Source organism: Pseudonaja textilis, chromosome Z, assembly GCF_049901715.1.
Source record: "Pseudonaja textilis isolate UNSWEBS1 chromosome Z, rPseTex1.2, whole genome shotgun sequence".
Taxonomy (NCBI): Eukaryota; Metazoa; Chordata; class Lepidosauria; order Squamata; family Elapidae; genus Pseudonaja; species Pseudonaja textilis.
The window spans coordinates 60,276,287-60,294,135 of NC_142008.1; the positions used below are offsets into that span (position 1 = coordinate 60,276,287).

A 17,849-nucleotide genomic window follows, 5' to 3' on the forward strand; every position below is an offset into this window, starting at 1 on the left:
TAAAATTAAAATACATACGCATTTAATGTTGCAACAAGACACAGACACACGCCTTCTCGTGAACGATAATTCTTGTGTTTAAAGCCAGCAGCAAGTCGCTCCCAAAAGAACTATTAAAAATAAACAATTCATATTTAATGCTAAATACATAGTAGCTATTATAAATTAACATTCAGTTTTATAAATATCCAAACAAAATAACTGTAGTCGAAGAAATAAATGTTTCTGCTTAATTTTTCTTTGTTAAACTAAATCTTCTCATTGTGGTTTCCATGCACTATTCAGAAATGTTCTGAATTTCTTTACAATAGATTTTTAATGTACAAATTACAACTTGATGTATTTATTGTGCATGTTTATGCTCCTGTTTCTGTCCACTGTCTAATTTCAATGCTGGTTGTAGTCTTCAGTGAGCTTGTGTGATGATCTCTGGAATATTCTTCTGTGATAAATTATCTGGTCTACATGCATTTGCTTCCACCTATTTTTCCACCATTATCTCTTTCTTGTTTTTATCTTTATGATCCTGGACTTCCTAGGACCTTTGCTGTATCATGGCAGCTAATGCTGCAAACTTGAAGCTTATAAGAAAGACTAGGTTGCTTTGAAACATCACTGCAAATTTTTTTTTAGCTACTACTCCCTTTAGCTGCAATGCTGCCATTATACTCTTTGCTGTTCAGCAAGCATTCAGAAGAAAAAGGTTGCCTAGCAACTGCTGCCCAGTGAGCAATAGCACATTTCTTAGACTGCAGCAATTTATGACTTAGATCCTCCCAATATTTAAATCATGCTGAAGCAGAAACAGCCTTTCATGTATACTCAGACTATGTTAGCCTATATTGCTCTTAATTTTTAAAATATGTTTTTAAAATAAATACAGCTAGAGTACTATTATCTGTATATATATTCCAAAATAACTGTAGTACTTTAAAATACCATGGAAATAATTTGATGAAATACAATTATATCCCTACTACTGTATTAATTTTGGCATGGGTTTTTGAGACAGCAAGTTCACAGTAAGTAAATCAAATATAAACTATGTATTTATAAATCATTAGATGCTTATTTATTTATGAAATAGATATGCCGCCCAGTTCAGAATGTAGTAAAAGTACTGTCCAGGCAATCAATATAAATTATTTTCAAGTAAGCTTGCTCAGGACAAGTATCACAGAACATATAGGATAAGCAGATCTTATATTAAGATTCTGAAAAAAAATCAGGACATAAAGTTAATAAAGAAATAAACTTTAAACTTTTTTGTGGGGGGTGTAGAAACTCAGTAAGGAAGCATTAAAAAAACCTCCAATAGGGAAGGACCAGGTGTTTCAGCCTTGCTTCCTTTCTTTAAAAATAATTGGCAATTACATTGCTCTAAGTTTTAAGGGAGAATAGATCTGAACCTTTTGATCATGTTTGGAACCTCAGTAGGTGCAATACTTCACACTTCCTCATAAGGCTTGCTCTCTTGACCCTGTAATAAAGGAGCAGGCTATCCATATCCTATTCATTATTTCAGCCTCTTGGAGCCTCTTACAAGGTAAATGGCAACTGCCAGCATAAACAATAAATATCTTCAGCATCTTCAGCAAAAACAAATAGGTTTGACACATAAACAAACAGATTTTCTCTCATCCCTCTTTTTCTACTAGATAGGAAAAAGTCTTTTTTTAAAAATCAAGCAGAAGCTGCTAGATGAAAGTTTAAAACTTACCTTTCCTTAAGTTAAAGCTAAGCCAAAATTTGCAAGAAATCAGCACACATAAAATATCTATACCAAGGATGATCCATTCTTTGCAAGAATGCAGGCAAGTGAGCAAAAAACTATGCTAAGTTTAATTTCTTTTCTGTGTTTGCTGGTAATGATTTGCTTCTGGTAATGATTATCTTAATCCAGTACTTGTGTGTTTTAAGCTAATTGGCACTTATTTAAATCAAAACTGTCTCCAAATGAGCAGGAGGCTAGAATCATCCCATGGACTATCAGAATTTTATCTTTTCCTTCAGGTTTTTGATTGGAGGTTCTTCTACATGCTGTCTGAAATTTTAATAATTCTATTTCTGTTTCTTGCATCACTTAATATTTTGCATGTAAACTGTAAGAAAGTTAACCCTGAGATAGACCAATAAGATAATTTGTCAAGTAAGCCAAGAAATAATTCTCCACCATCACAGAATACAAACCTCAAATCTCCATAGCAATATATCAGAAACTATTATGAAATATGATGAAAGAATTTCCTAAAGCTACTAGGCAATCTGGGCTGTCCCACTGTTTCAAGCATCAGAACTATTATAACTGGAATATCAAGTTTCATGGATGATGTACCTTATGGGTAGAGAAATCTAGAGAAGGAAGTGGGAGAGTTGAAATGATTTCTCTATCAAAATAGAAAATGTGAAAGTCTCAGAACACTCTGCCTTAACCTCATCCTTAAAGAGTGGCAATGAAGGGTTTGTATGAGCTTTCAAGATTCTGTTAATATGTAATACACCAATAATTCCTGCAGTTCTTGTGGTGTCAGGTTTAGCGTTATACCGTCAGCATTTCCAACTACATAACACCACAGTTACACCACAGATTTTGTAAGAAGACTGGCAATCTCTCTAGCACCAGCATTTTAGCCATCATGAATTTTGAGACATTATACACAATATTCTCTTTATATGCATGGATTTGGGAGTCATCAAGAATATACTGATATCAAATAGCAAATCTTCCCATCAGTCCATCTGATTTTGAACATACCCAAAAATACATACGTTGACACAGATGTTCAACTGATGGAATTAAACCAGGAATTTATCAGACTGAACTGAACTGAAAACAAAAATAATGATGTTAATATGGGAACTAGATTCTGCAATAAACTCAAATGTCTACCCTGCTTTATTTACACTATATCATCACAGATATTAATGACTTCATATGTAAGATTCATAGCAGTTTCACATTCTCTTCCTATACCATTATCTGCCAACAATGCCTCTTTGGATTTCACAAATGACAAACAGGACATTAATCAAAAGAACTACTGGTAATGATCACAAATTTGACACCAAGGCCAACACACTATCAAAACATTTCAATTCTCAGGATTGAATTACAGATCTGAAAGCAGCCATTTTGGAAAGAAAGAAATTTTATCAACCTGACAAGGGATTGCTGAACTCACTTCAAGAGGTTTTAGGCTACCTCAAAAAATGTCAATATGTTGAATAGGATTTTAACACATTAAAATTATTAATTGGTAAGGTACTTGACATCTGTCTCGTATGTAACTTTCATCTGCATAATCACCTTGTCTTCCTTCTTTTATCTAATTTTAATTTAAATCCTGTATCAGTTCAGCAATTGCATGCATGATGAAGTGAGCTACAGGTCATGAAAGTTTGTCTTTTAATACAATTTATTAATCTGAAAATCTAATCCATTTTGCTTGTGATCTTTTGCTACCATAGATAAATATTTATTTTATTTATAAAATTTATTGGCAGGCCATCTTACCACAGTATAACTCATAGCTATATATCTCTCTGCATGCTAAAAACATAAATTAATACCAACGAACACTATGATCCAATTATAGATGGGAATGGTGGTGGTGAGTGGGAAATGGGATCTGTCTGCTAATCTATCAAGGGAACTCCACTATGATGCTCCCTCTTTAGATTCTTACAAAAGATCAGAAGGGTTGGGTATGACCTCACATGGGAGGGGAAGATGTTCGAGAGGGCAGGCACAATGGCAAATAAGGTTTTCTTTTTGACCCTGCTAGTTGCGAAATATAAACAGGCCAATGGGTGGGATGGGGCAATCCCAGTGGGATAAGACGGTCCCTCAAATAGCCTGGACCTATGCCATGGATGTCTTTAAAGGTCATTGCCAACACCTTGAATTGTACCTGGAAACCGACTGGCAGCCAATACAATTTATGGAGCAGTAGTGTTACAAGAGCCAAGAATTGTTCACACCACCACATTCTGCATCATCTGTAGCCCGAATGATTCTTCTCTTCTTAAAGCATTCCATATTTTATGTCTTTACTTTCTATTATCCTTCTTTTTCATATAGCAAACTACAGGTAGTCCTAGACTTACGACCACAATTGAGCCCAAAATTTCTGATACTGAGACATTTGTTAAATGAATTTTGTCCCACTTTACAACTTTTCTTGCCAGTTGTTAAGCGAATCACTGCAGTTGTTAAGTTAGGAACACAGCTGTTAAGCAAATCAGATTTTCCCATTGACTTTGCATGTCAGCAGGTTGCAAAAGATTATCAAGTGCCAGGAACACTGCAACCATCATAAACATGAACCAGTTGCCAAACATCCAAATTCTGATTACATGATCACAGGGATGTTGCATCGGTTGTATGAAAACTAGTCATGTCACTTTTCCAGTGCCATTGTAACTCTGAACGGTCCCTAAACGAACTGTTGTAAGTTGAGGACTACTTGTATACTTAGGAATTGGAGACTAGTTTACATTTGCCATGAATTAACAAGCCTTCATTCAAATTCTTTCTAAGATCCCTGCCTTACCTTTTTCTGGACCATCCAACTATACATATTCAATTGCCACTAGTCCATATTGTTATTTTGGTTATTAGCTATCGTTTTCATTTCCATGATATCCATTTTTCAGCTTCTTTCTAGAGTTCCTTTGGGTGCCTTTGTTCATTCAAGTTTGCCAATCTCATTGTCTCATGAGAATTATTTCTATCTGAACTAACACTTAATTCAGCTCCTTATCAGCAAAACAAACTGTTTTGTTTGTGTACCTGCATGGATGTGAAAAGAGCCAGCAAGAAGTCATAGCTGAAAATTTCTTATAGAATTAGAATTCTTTTATTGGCCAAGTGTGAATGGACACACAATGAATTTGTCTTGGTGCCAATGCTCTCAGTATACATAAAAGAAAAGATACATTTGTCAAGAGTCAAGAATCATAAGGTACAACACTTAATAACAGTCATAGGGTACAATAAGCAATTAAATCATACTAGGAAACTGTCAATATAAATCGTAAGGATACAAGTGACAAAGTTACAGACATACAATCACAAGTGGGAGGGGATGGGTGATAAGGAATGATGAAAAGATTAACAGTAATAGTAGTGCAGACTTAGTAAATAGTTGGACAGTGTTGAGGGAATTATTTGTTTAGCAGAGTGATAGCTTTCGGGGAAAAACTGTTCTTGTGTCTAGTTGTTCTGGTGTGCAGTGCTCTATAGCATCAATTTGAGGGAAGGAGTTGAAACGGTTTATGTCCAGGATGTGACAGGTCTATAAATATTTTCACAGCCCTCTTTTTGACTCGTGCAGTATACAGGTCCTTGATTGAAGACAGGTAATTGTTTTTTCTGTAATCCTAATTATCCTCTGAAGTCTCGGCCCTGTTGGGTTGCAAAACCAAATCAGACAGTTATAGAGGTGTAGATGATAAACTCAATAATTCCTCTATAGAATTGTATCAGCAGCTCCTTGGGCAGTTTGAGCTTTATGAGTTGGCACAGAAAGAACATTCTTTGTTGTGCTTTTTGGATGTTTTTGATGTTAGGTGTCCATTTTAGGTCATGTGATATTATAGAACTTAGAAATTTGAAGGTCTCTACTGTTGATACTGTGTTGTCTAGTAATGTAAGAGGTGGTAATATGGGAGGGCTTCTCCTAAAGTCTACCACCATTTCTACAGTTTTGACTGTGTTCAGTTCCAGATTGTTCCAGTTAAACCACGAGGCAAGTTGTACAACCTCTTGTCTGTATGTAGATTCATTGTTGTCTCGGATGAGACCAATTACTGTTGTGTCATCTGCAAACTTCAGTATTTTAACAGGTGGATCATTTGAGATGCAGTCATTGGTATATAGGGAGAAAGCACATAGCCTTGGAGGGGGGCCTTTGCTGATTTATTTTTATTTATTTATTTTATTTGTCAATCACTTACAAGATAACAGGTATAAGTATAAACATGAGTAAGAATACAGGAAATAGGTATGAATAAATGGGGACAATAGGACAGGGACTGTAGGCACAATGGTGCACTTATGCATGATTCGGCCTAGCTTCACTTGCTGCCTTGTTAGGAAGTTTATGATCCATTTACAAGTGTGTTCGGGTACCGCTAGCTGATTTAATTTAGTTTGAAGAAGGTCTGGAATGATGGTATTGAATGCAGAACTGAAGTCTACAAAGAGGATCTTGCATAGATATTTGGAGATTCAAGGTGTTGTAGGATGTAGTGCAGAGCCATATTAACACCATCATCTGTCGATCTATTTCCTCGGTATGCAAACTGCATGAGATCTAACAGCAGATCCATGATGGTTTTCAGATGGGACAGCACTAGCCTTTCAAAGATTTTTGTAACTACCGATGTTAGAGCAACTGATCTGTAGTCATTCAGCTCCTTGATGGAGGGCTTCTTTGGCACTGGGATGATAGTCAAGTGTTTGAAGCAAGAAGAAATATAGCACATCTTTAGTAATTCACTGAAGATGTGGATGAAGATGGCGGGTCTTTAAAGGTCTCTTGAATCTATTTTTCATGTGCATGAAGATTGTTTATAGCTATGCTTTCACTTCCTCATTTCTTCCATTTCATTAGAATTTCACGCCATAGTATATTCTCTAGTTTTTGATTATATTTTAAAGTCTGCCTTCCTGAAGTCCAACTGATTTTCAGCAATTCCTTCCCTAATTATCTTGAGATGCTTGCATAATGTTGTCTCCTTCTTAGATACCTGACACCTTCAGTCACTGATCAATTCTATCTACTATCAATTCTAATGGTTGCATAATTGGCAACTCCAAATTTCAACTAATAAATGCTCTGTCCTGCACACTGGCAATAAAAATCAAAACATCAAATACAAATTGGGCTGAAATGATCTCGTAGACAACCCTCACTCTGTCAAGGACCTAGGAGTACTCCTCTCAAATGACCTAAGCCCCAGAGCTCACTGTTACAGCATTGCCAAAAAGGCATTAAGAGTTGTTAACCTAATCTTGCGAAGCTTCTTCTCCAGTAACACTGAATTGCTAACTAGGGCATACAAAACCTTTGCCAGACCAATTCTTGAATACAGCTCATCCGCCTGGAACCCACCCTGTACATTAACACGATTCAGAACGGGTTCAGAGGTATTTCTCGAGAAGAGTATTCCACTCCTTTACTCACAATAGCACTCCCTATGCCTCCTGGCTCAAAATTTTGGGCCTGGACAATCTGGAACTGCACCACCTGCGATCTGATCTAAGCATAGTTTCCAAAATGTCTGCTATAACATCTTGCCTGTCAACGACTTCTTCAGCTTCAATCACAACAACACACGGACAAACCGATATAAACTCAAGGCAAACCGCTCCAAATTCGATTGCAGAAAATACAACTTCAGCAACAGAGTGGTCAACGCCTGCAACACCCTGACTCTGTTGTTACAGCCACAACCCCTCACAGCTTCAACCTCAAAGTGTCTACCATGGACCTCACCCCATTCTTAAGAGGTCCTTAAAGGGGGCGTGCATAAGTGCACCAGCGTGCCTACTATCCGTCTTACTGTCCCTATTTATCTGTATTTACTTCCTTTGTTCATGTTTATGTTCATACCTATACTTGTTATATTGTACATGTTTGACAAACAAATAAATAAATATTTGTCCCAATTAAATTCAGAATTTTGCTTTGTTCTTTCATTTTATGAAAAATAATTTGCTATCAAGAAAGATCAGAAATCTGCTGAATCTTTTACTTTTAGCCAGTTAAATTCCCCAACTGATACCGTGTTTCTCATATAATAAGGCCGGGTCTCTTTTTTTGGGGAGCCCTGAAAAATGGCTAGGCCGTCTTTTCAGGGGTGACTTAATTCTCTCCCTTGCATCTTCAGGTGGGCGGGCGGCAACAGCTTGGATGTTGACCTCAGCGTTGGTGAGGCATTTCATATCGGGGTCAATGCAGGCAGCACCATATCCGGGTGTGCAAGAAAAGTACTTCCTAACGGCAAGCCCCCCCACCATTCCCCCCCATTTCGCATGTTTTAATATAGGCCTTAATTTGTGGGGAGGGGCTTAATTTCATTTCATGCCTATTAGACATGCTGGGACTTCCTATTGGGGGAGGCCGTATTGTTGGAGAAACAGGGTATCAATGTAAATTTTTATCACAACAGCTTTTTTCTTGAGAACTTGAGTTGATTTAAAAAGGCCTAGACATATTTTATCTCTGGATAAGTGACCTGCAATTAACTTATCAAATGATATCACTTGTTTTATACTCTTTTTCACCCTAACCAGATATTTTCAGCAAAATGTACATACTCATGATTCCCCAACCCATCCATTGGTATCTGACTTTTTTTTAAATTAAAAGGCCAGTTTCATTCCACTTTTAAAACTTATTTTTTATACAAAAAATAAATCCTTTAAGTTCTACATTTGAATAATGATTTTCTTTCTACCAGATTTCTATGATTTCTATCATATTTGATTAGCTTTATTAGAATATTTAGTTATCCATATTTTGTGCACTAGTAGAAGAACTAGAAATTATGAATGCTATTCTTTACTGATCTCCTTATACTGAAGATTTTCTAATAACATTTCTCTGTTTCTGCATTATCATATGCAGTTATGTTCTTAATGTTTAGTAAATAATTTTTCTCATCTTTTGAAAGAAACAACTCATTACTGCTTATGAATCCTTTATATTGGGGAGTAGACTTTGATCTTGAAATTCAAAGAGTTGTTGATAATACTAATTTATTATAACACTAACTGCCAGGAATCTATTATTTTCTTCTGGTTCTATCTTCAACAGAATACAGATGAAAACATCACTTTTGACCTGCTCTCTTTTTCTTTATAGAATCACTCAGAATCCTCTAAATAATTTGTATTCTAGCATTCAGTGGTTTCCATGGATAGGAATAGATAGTAGTCAGTTTTGACAAGACCAACTTTCTGCTATTTTATGAACCAGAAAGTCAGCACAGTTCTTAAAATAATTGTCTTCTGTACATATGTGTATTTGTGTGTGTGTATACGAATATACACACATATATATGTATATACACAAGCAAGCAAACAATTGGTATGATCTTCTGCTAAGAAGTCAACTGTAATACAGTATATACTATAGTCACTATTTCTCCCTTACCATTCATTCTTTTGGCAGGATCTGAGATTGTTTTGATCTTCTTCCTATTAAGCTCCCTCAGGAAAATTCTCTCTTTTTCCCATGCTTCCAACTGAGAAGTGAGGGAAAATAAATGACCATCACATATCTTCAGCCAAAAAACCACAACATACAATTTCCCACACCCTACCCAGTTTCTTAAATTGCTGAGACTGTGTTGCTTAATTCAATAAAACATAACAATTGACATATAACAGAAAAATCCTCTCTATAGAATTCCTACCATTGGTGGAGCTACTTGGTCCATTAACTTCAAAATAAGATTCTGTGCCTGTTCTCGAACCTGGTCTTTGGCATCTCCCATTCGATCCATCAATACTACGAGAACTAGAGGATAAAAATAAAACTAAATGCATTATGTGATGAACAATCTTAATAAAATATTTTGTCTATGTCAAAACAGTTTATGTTTTACTCTGTTTCTACCATATTTTAACTAGACTTTAAATATCTTACTAAGACTTGTACAGATAGTTCTCAACTTACGATCACAATTGAGCCCAAAATTTCTTTTTTTTAAAAAAAAAATTTTTTTTATTGTTTTTTGACATACAAACAAACAGACAAAACATAAAAACATCAGCTCCCCCATATTTATATACAAACAGTGAGTCGGTTGGTTCATCAGTTTTGTGCACTCATCTCATAGTCACAATTACAATTACCTTATATAATAACTCTTATTGTCAATACAAACTTATAAATCATAATATCACTATTAAAAAAAGAAGTTTGACTAGACTTTTGTTCGATCATGCCTTTGTGAGATAACTATATTTTAAGTAATTTATTCTAAAACAAATCATATAATCGTGCCAATTCTATCCTAAATAAGAGAGAGAAAAAAAGAAACAGAAAACTATTATATATACCAAAAAAGAGAAAAGAAAAATAAAATCAATATTATTCCTTATTGTCTAACATTTCTATTTTTGTATTTCATCATTCAACCATTGATAGAAAAGATCCCAAACTATATAAAATTGTTTATCTTCTTGCTCTCTGATTTCAAAAGTCAATCTACTCATCTCAGCACATTCCAATATTTTCTTTATGACTTCTTCCTGCAATGGAATTTTCTCATTTTTCCAATTTTTTGCAAATACAATCCTAGCCGCAGTCAATACATTTACAATCAAATATTTCAGCTCTTTACTATAAGCATCTGGTAAAATTCCCAGTAAAAAAAGCTCGGTTTCAAGTCTATATGCTTCTTTGTCATTTTTTCCAACCACATGTGGATTTTAGTCCAATATTTTCTAGCGTCCTCACAAGTCCACCACATATGGTAGTATGAACCAGGTTTCTGATGACATTTCCAGCATTTTTCGGATTTGTTCTTGAACATTCTTGCTATCCTCGTCGGGGAAAATGCCACCTGTAAAACATCTTATACAAATTTTCTTTAAAGGCTGTAGACATTGTCATTTTATAATTTTGCAACCATAATTTCTGCCATTTCTCTAAGTCAATCCCATATCCAAAATTCCTCCCCCAAGCAATCATCATTTCTTTAACTTGTTCTTCCTCCAACTTAATTTCCAATAAGTAACCATATAATTTTTAATCACCTTTTCATCAGTACCCATCAAAATCTTATCTAAATCAGTTTGTTTATCATAAAATCCTCTGCTTTGGAATCCTCATAATACTTTGAATGTATTTGCAAATATGAAAACCAATTCATCTGTATACCTTGTTCCTCTAATTTTTGCATCGATTTAAGTTCACCCTTTTCATCTAGTAATTCCCATAGCTAACTGTTTGTTCCTTTTATAAATTATAGGGTAAGAAAATGCTTCTATCGCCGATAACCAAACTAGAATTTTCAAATAACATTGTTTTCTTGTCTTCTCCCAATTTAACCACAGAGACTCCCGTATATAATGTCTTCTAAAATACCCCTGTGTTTTGGTTCCTTATACCATAAAAAAAGCATGCCAACCCAACAACAAATCATGACCTTCTAATGTCAACAATCTAGTTTTCCTTAATGTTATCCATTCTTTAACCCACATCAAATTTGCAGCTTGGTAGTACAACTCCCAATTAGGCAGGCCAAACCCTCCTCTAAATCTAGCATCCTGTAAAAGCTTTAACTTTATCCTTGCTTTCTTGCCTTGCCATATATACTTCAAAACAATTTTATTTAAATCCTCAAAATATTCTTTTCCAAGCCTAATTGGTATTGTTTGAAACAAAAATAAAATTCTGGGTAGAATGTTCATCTTAATTGTTGAAATCCTTCCTATTAATGACAATTGTAGGTTTTCCCATTTTTTCAAGTCTTGGGCTATCTGTTGTTTAAGTTTAATATAATTGTTCTCCTTTAATGTACTACATCTTGGTGTCAAGTATATCCCCAAATACTTAACCTTATTTGTAACTTGAATTTTTAACAATTCTGCCAGTTCTTCTCTTTGTCTCAGCAACATATTCTTTGACAAAATCTTCGTTTTATCTTTATTTTCAGACCGGCCACCTCCCCATATGCCTCTATCTTTTCCAACAGCTTCAAGGCTGTTTCTATAGGGTCTTCCAGGATAAAGACTAGGTCATCTGCAAAAGCTTGTAATTTAAATTCTTCCTTTTTAATTTTCATTCCTTTTATAGTTTTATCTTCTCTGATATTTCTATTCAACACTTCCAAGGTCAATACAAATAACAAGGGAGAAAGAGGACAACCTTGTCTTGTGCCTTTTCTTATATTAATAGGATCTGTGAGTTCTCCCTCCATCATTACCTTAGCTGTTTGTTCATTGTAAATTGCTTCTATTGCTTGAATAAATCTTCTAGCCAAAGCCCATCTGTTCCATTAAAAGTAACATAAATCTCAATTTACGTTATCAAATGCCTTTTGAGCATCTAAAAATATCAAAGCCATTTGCTTTTCAGGATGCGCCTCATAATATTCCAAGGTGTCCAGAATTACTCTCATATTGTCTCTAATTTGTCGCTTTGGCAAAAATCCATTTTGATCTGAGTGGATAAAGTTATTCAGATATTTTTTAAGTCTTTCTGCTAATATTGAAGCAAAAATTTTATAATCTGCATTTAATAAGGAAATCGGTCTATAATTCTTGATTTGAAGTAGGTCTGCCTCCTCTTTTGGAATAAGTGTAATATAAGCCTCTGACCATGTTTTAGGTATTATTTTTTTTAGCATAACTTCATTCATAACTTCTAACAGTGGAATACACAATGATTCTTGAAAGGTTTTATAAAATTCTACAGGAAACCCATCTGGACCTGGTGCCTTTCCATTATTTTGTTTCTTAAGTGCTTGGCTTAACTCCATCATTGTTATATTGCTTCCTAACATTTCTTCAATCTCTTTAGGTATCTTAGGTAAATTTGCATTCTGCAAGTATTGTTTAACTTTCTCCTCATCAATATCTTCTTTCTTATACAAATGTTTGTAAAAGTCATAAATAATTTCTTTTTTCTCTTTGCTGCCATGACAAGTTTTACCTTGGTCATCTATTAACTGCAATATTTTCCTCAACTCTTTCTCCTTTCTCAGCTTATATGCTAGCCATCTACCTGGCTTATTTGCATCTTCAAACTAATTCTGTTTAGCACTCCTAATTTTCTGTGCCAGTTCTTCTTTGTCTATTAAGTCCATTTTATGTTTAGTTATATCCAGTTTCAATTTAACGTCTTTTTTCTGTGGCATTTTCTGCAGTTCTTTTTCGAGTCTTTTATATTCATCCTCCAAGGCTTTGAAAGCTTGCCTTTTCCTAATATTCTTTTTTCTTGTATAGTCTATTATCAAGCCTCTGGCATAAGCCTTCATTGTATCCCAAACATTCTGTATTGAAGTGTCTTCTTTTCTATTTTCTTTAAAGAAAAAGGCCAGTTCTTTCTCCATCCATTGTGTAAATTCTTTCTCCTTTAAAATAGTATTATTTAACGTCCATCTCGATCTTTTTTTTTGTCCCTTCCATTTAATTGTCAATGGGTTATGATCCGCCCAAGTACTTGTTTCAATATTTACTTCTTGAACGCTAGATATTAAATCTGTTGAGATCCAAATCATATCAAGTCTGGACCATGATAAATGTCTATTTGAATAGAAAGTATATTGCTTAAGTTTAACATTTCTTTCTCTCCATATGTCTTTTAAAGTTAATTCCTCTGTCATTTAAAAAAAAGATTTAGGAAGAGTTTTTCTATTATACTTTGCTGCTGTTGCAATATAATCAAGTTTATTATCCACAATTCCATTAAAGTCTCCCATCATAATTATATTAGCATAGTCCAGTCCAGCCATCTTGGTATGTAATTTTTTATAGAATTCTTCCTGTTTATCATTCGGGGCATAAATTGCAGTCAAAAGTATCTTTCTATTATTGTCCATTATTTCCACCATTAATATTCTCCCATCATCATCTGTATAAATCATTTTTGCTGGAATAACCTCTTTAATATATAAGACCACCCCTCTTTTCTTACATTGAGTCAAAGAGGTAAACAATTTCCCTAATTTTGGTTGTAATAACAATTGTTCATGTTGCTTTTTAATATGTACTTCTTGTAGACAAATTATATCAAACTTTAGTTTCCTTAATTTATGGAAAATCTTCCTTCTCTTAGCAGCTGAATTCAGTCCATTTATATTCATTGTAATCAGTTTTTTCTCTTCCATGATTATATTTTATATTTAGATTTAACCACTCTCGTGGGTCTTGATTCACGCTGATCTTTAATATCCACTTGTCCACCTACTGCACCTTCTTCTTTTCCAATCTCCATTTGTTCCACTTGGGATTCAGTTAATGGAACCTCCTTTTCTGCCTCTCCTTCTCTCTCTCCAAAAACTTCTGCGTAGAACAGTTCTGCTTTCTCAATTGAATCAATTCTATGTCTCTGTTCCTGCCACGTAAACATCAATCCTTCTGGGATCAGCCATCTGTAAGTCGCCTCCTTTTTCAATAACATTTTGGTCAGGAATCGATATTCTCTTCTCATCTCTCTCACTCTTCTAGGTATTTGTTTTAAAACCAAAAAAGTGGGAGGGGGGATTCAATTGAGTATCTCTAAGTAGACAAAATAAAATTCTTTTGTTAGTTCAAGATCATTGAGTATGGTGCAGAATGAAATAAGAATCTTACCTTAGGACAGACCGTGATTGGGCCATGTGATGTGATGATGGCCAAGGGGGGATGGATTTGTAGTTTTGAATATTCCAAGGAAGCCCAAAAACTTTCAGATTCGGGATTCCACAGATGTGCCAGTTTCTATCCAAATAAAGGTATCTTTAAGATATGTCTGTCTCAGAATTATTGAATGGAATGGAGGTTTGCTGGAACGCTGACAGTATCACGAATCTCTAAACGAACTCCAGCACCCCAAAAAGGGGGCTGTCAGGAGTGCTGAGTCCCAGCACTGATTCCAAAAATGGAGCAGTGTGAAGACTCAGTGAGGATGAAAGAATTGGAAGAAGCCACAGAAGGGGCTGTGGGACTGGACACCAGAGAACTAATTGAGCCCCCCGTCCCCCTCCTGAAGATATGTTGCAGGCAATGGAAGCTGCAGAAGAGAGACGGAGATTAGGCGCCTGGCCCAAGGAGGTGGATTCAGGCAACTGGTCTCAGGAGAAGGATTCACAGAGAAGCTGCCAGATGGAGCTGAAGCCAGGGATGAGACTGGAGGAGAAGCTGCCTGAATGCCTTTCTTTCTCCAGCCCTCTGAGGACAGCCCACGAGACAGAGTGGAGGAGTGGGAGACAACTCCCAAAACTGCAACTTGTGGCCTCCATCCGGAAGCCAGTCATTGGCAGGAATCCTAGAACAATTCCGGCAACTTAAAGGGGAAAGTTATGTCTCACAGCCACAACCTCTCCAGACGAGTTGGGTCCTAACACAGCTCACTTTTACTTTCCCTAGTCCGAGAATTGATTGGGGAATCAGTGTGGTGTCGGTTGGGGGTGGCCTGAGAATCGGCCCAGCCTGGCAGGCCCAAGAAGCAAGGGACAGCCAGAAGGTATAGCTGACATTAGGTACGTTACAAACCCCAATTTCACTCCCTCCACAACCAGAAAGATTACCCCCGCAGAGAGTATTCCTCCAGAATGGGGATTTTATCCTGGTGAAGGGTGGGTCCAATGCCAGTGGATATAACTTCCTACTACACATTTTATACTGATTTTGTTTATAAACAATCATCTAAACTATACTTCATAAATATACTGTATTTTTAAATGTTTAATAGAGTATTTCTTAAAAATCAAGACACAGAAACTGTATGCGACCTAACAATATGCTTAATTCTTCCTATACCAGTTAGTGATTCCATCTAGTAACAGTCAAATAAACTGCAGATATTTTTTCTCATACATTCATTTGATTTTTTAATCATTTCAGCTATCAAAAACGCAACTGTAGAATGATAGAGATTAAGATCTCAGGAAAAGTAATACTGAATTTACAGACCAGTGATACAGTAAACAGTTGAACAGTTACAGTTAAATACAATTTTAACTGGTCCTCTGTTGTGGTTCACCAGCAGTAAGTGCGGATGGCTGAGGTCTTGGAGAGCGCGGACTCGGATGAGGGTCCTGTGTGTGCAGGGATGGAGCCAGGACTATCAGAGTGGAGTGCTGCCTTTGAAGCTTGTGGAGGCTGGCAGCAGTGATGCAGAGGACCGAGGAGCCTGTACCCAGTGTGTGTGCACACAGGACTGCTTGAAGGAAAGAGCAGCTGCAGCAGCATGGGCAACTCGGGAGTAAGGCTGCAAGGTGATGGCCCCTCCCTTAAGGGATAAAAGCCAGCCTTCAGAGGTGGATTCTTTGCAGGAAGCAAAGAAGTTCTTGCACTTCAAGTCCTGCAATTTAATCTAGTGTTCTTGGCAGCCTTGCACAACCCTGGCAAGGCTTGTTCTTATCTGGGACAATTAGTTTTTAATAGCGTTTTACTGTGAATGAACGGAATTCACAGAGAAGCATTAAAAAGGTTTTGCTTTTATCTCTGTTTGGTGTTTGTTTGCTTTGAGTGAGGCTTGGGTCAGAACATCTTCAGATCAGAAATCTTTAGTGCCTTTTTCAACTAACACATTTTATTAAAAGGCATATGACTTTCTCAGCTAAACTTATTTCATCAAGAGTACAACTAAATTTAAACCAATGTAGACAGATTGATTAAAGACACATAATATGATTTTATATATTCACCCATTGTGTTCACTGAGACCTTCTGAAATAGTTTGAAACTTTCGTATGTACATATGTTCAGTACTGGTAAAATTGTACTGGTAAAATTTCTTTTTTCCAAAATGTTTACTTGCAATAGAGTGCCAGAGAGGCTGAAGTGCTCTTATATCTCTTATCCTTGTTTCAAGTGGTTGATGGAAAAATTGTTGACAAACGTTTGTCCATTAATTATTTTGAACAAAAGCTATCCTATCTGTTCCATGTAAAATCCCATGAAACACTGCTGCCAAATGGCATATATCATGTTACAGAAAAAGCACATGAAGCTGTTCTAATCTTGTGTGTATACCTGTTGTATTTCTAGTTGTAAATGCTACAAATTTTGCTTGATAATTTTATTAAAGTTTTTAAAAATTATAATAAAAACTAATACAAATGAAACTAGAGGAAAAATTCAAAATATGCATAAAAAAGAAAAAGTAGAAAAGAAAAAATTAACAAACTAAAGAAGTGATTTCTAACCATCATATGGAAAAGAAGCTAATATATTAGCTTTTTACTGTCTTTTAAAGTAACACGTAGAAAAGCATTTTCTCCCACTACCTAGCACTTATCTATATGTAATTCATAAATCATTATATTTTCAATCTAGTTCAGAAAAATTCCATTAGAAGTTACCAGAAATATCATACAAATAGTTTATCCCTGATCAATAGTCCACGTTTATATCACGGTAAGTCTTTTTGATCTGGACAGTATTGACCTTTAACAATTCCTATGACATCGCAAGATTTGATCTTCCATCACTGTTTGGTATTTTTTTTTAAATCTTCAAATCTTTCACAAGTCTACTTTGTAAATCCTATAAAGAGACATTGTCTAGGATTTCTTGTTTCTGTAAAGTTGTACATACTTCCTTTTCCCCCCCATAAAGATGCATCATCTAGAGCAGAGTTCCCCAACCTTTCTGGCTTTGTGGACTGGCAGGGGGGAAAAGAGGATGGATCCGCGTGAATGGTAGTCATGCGCAAGTGTGACGTTATTTATACAAACAGCAGGCATGCATGTCTACCACTAGTGCAAATGGAGCGTACATGCACAGGCTCACCCACTGCTCCCACCAGTAAGGATGTGCTTACATGCATGCTTGCCTACAACTTCTGTAACTTGGTGCTGAATGGCTCACAGTCTAGTAATGGGCCAAGGCCTAGGGCTTGGGGATCCGATCTAGAGTGAAAAGGTTGCCTATCAGAGTTTTGGTCCATATGCAACCGAGTTTTTTCAGCAGACAGCTCTTGAGAGCTAAAGGCCTGCCTGCCAGAGGGATCTCAGTCCTTAATATTACAATCACAAATGCAACATTGCCCAGTATTCTTAGTTAGACCATTGCAAAGGTGAGCTAAAAGAATAATCAATCAAACACCCTTGACACTTAACAACCTTAAGAAACAAGAAACTCAGATACAGAGGGTATATAAGACAGACTAGAAAATAAA

General features: G+C 35.9%; 1 protein-coding gene across 31 annotated transcripts in view; it reads right to left on the reverse strand.

The window, feature by feature from the left end:
• CLASP2 (cytoplasmic linker associated protein 2) overlaps positions 1-17,849 on the reverse strand; it is a 289,137-nt gene that overhangs the window by 260,591 nt on the left and 10,697 nt on the right. For 28 of the 31 annotated variants that reach the window (XM_087915720.1, XM_087915696.1, XM_087915693.1 and 25 more), the window contains exons 3-4: positions 9,427-9,530; positions 19-110 (exon numbers count right to left, since the gene is read on the reverse strand). In XM_087915720.1, coding sequence (XP_087771846.1) covers positions 19-110; positions 9,427-9,530 — 196 coding nt within the window. The remainder of the gene's footprint in view (positions 1-18; positions 111-9,426; positions 9,531-17,849) is intronic. The other 3 variants (XM_087915723.1, XM_087915728.1, XM_087915738.1) reach the window with 1 other exon arrangement.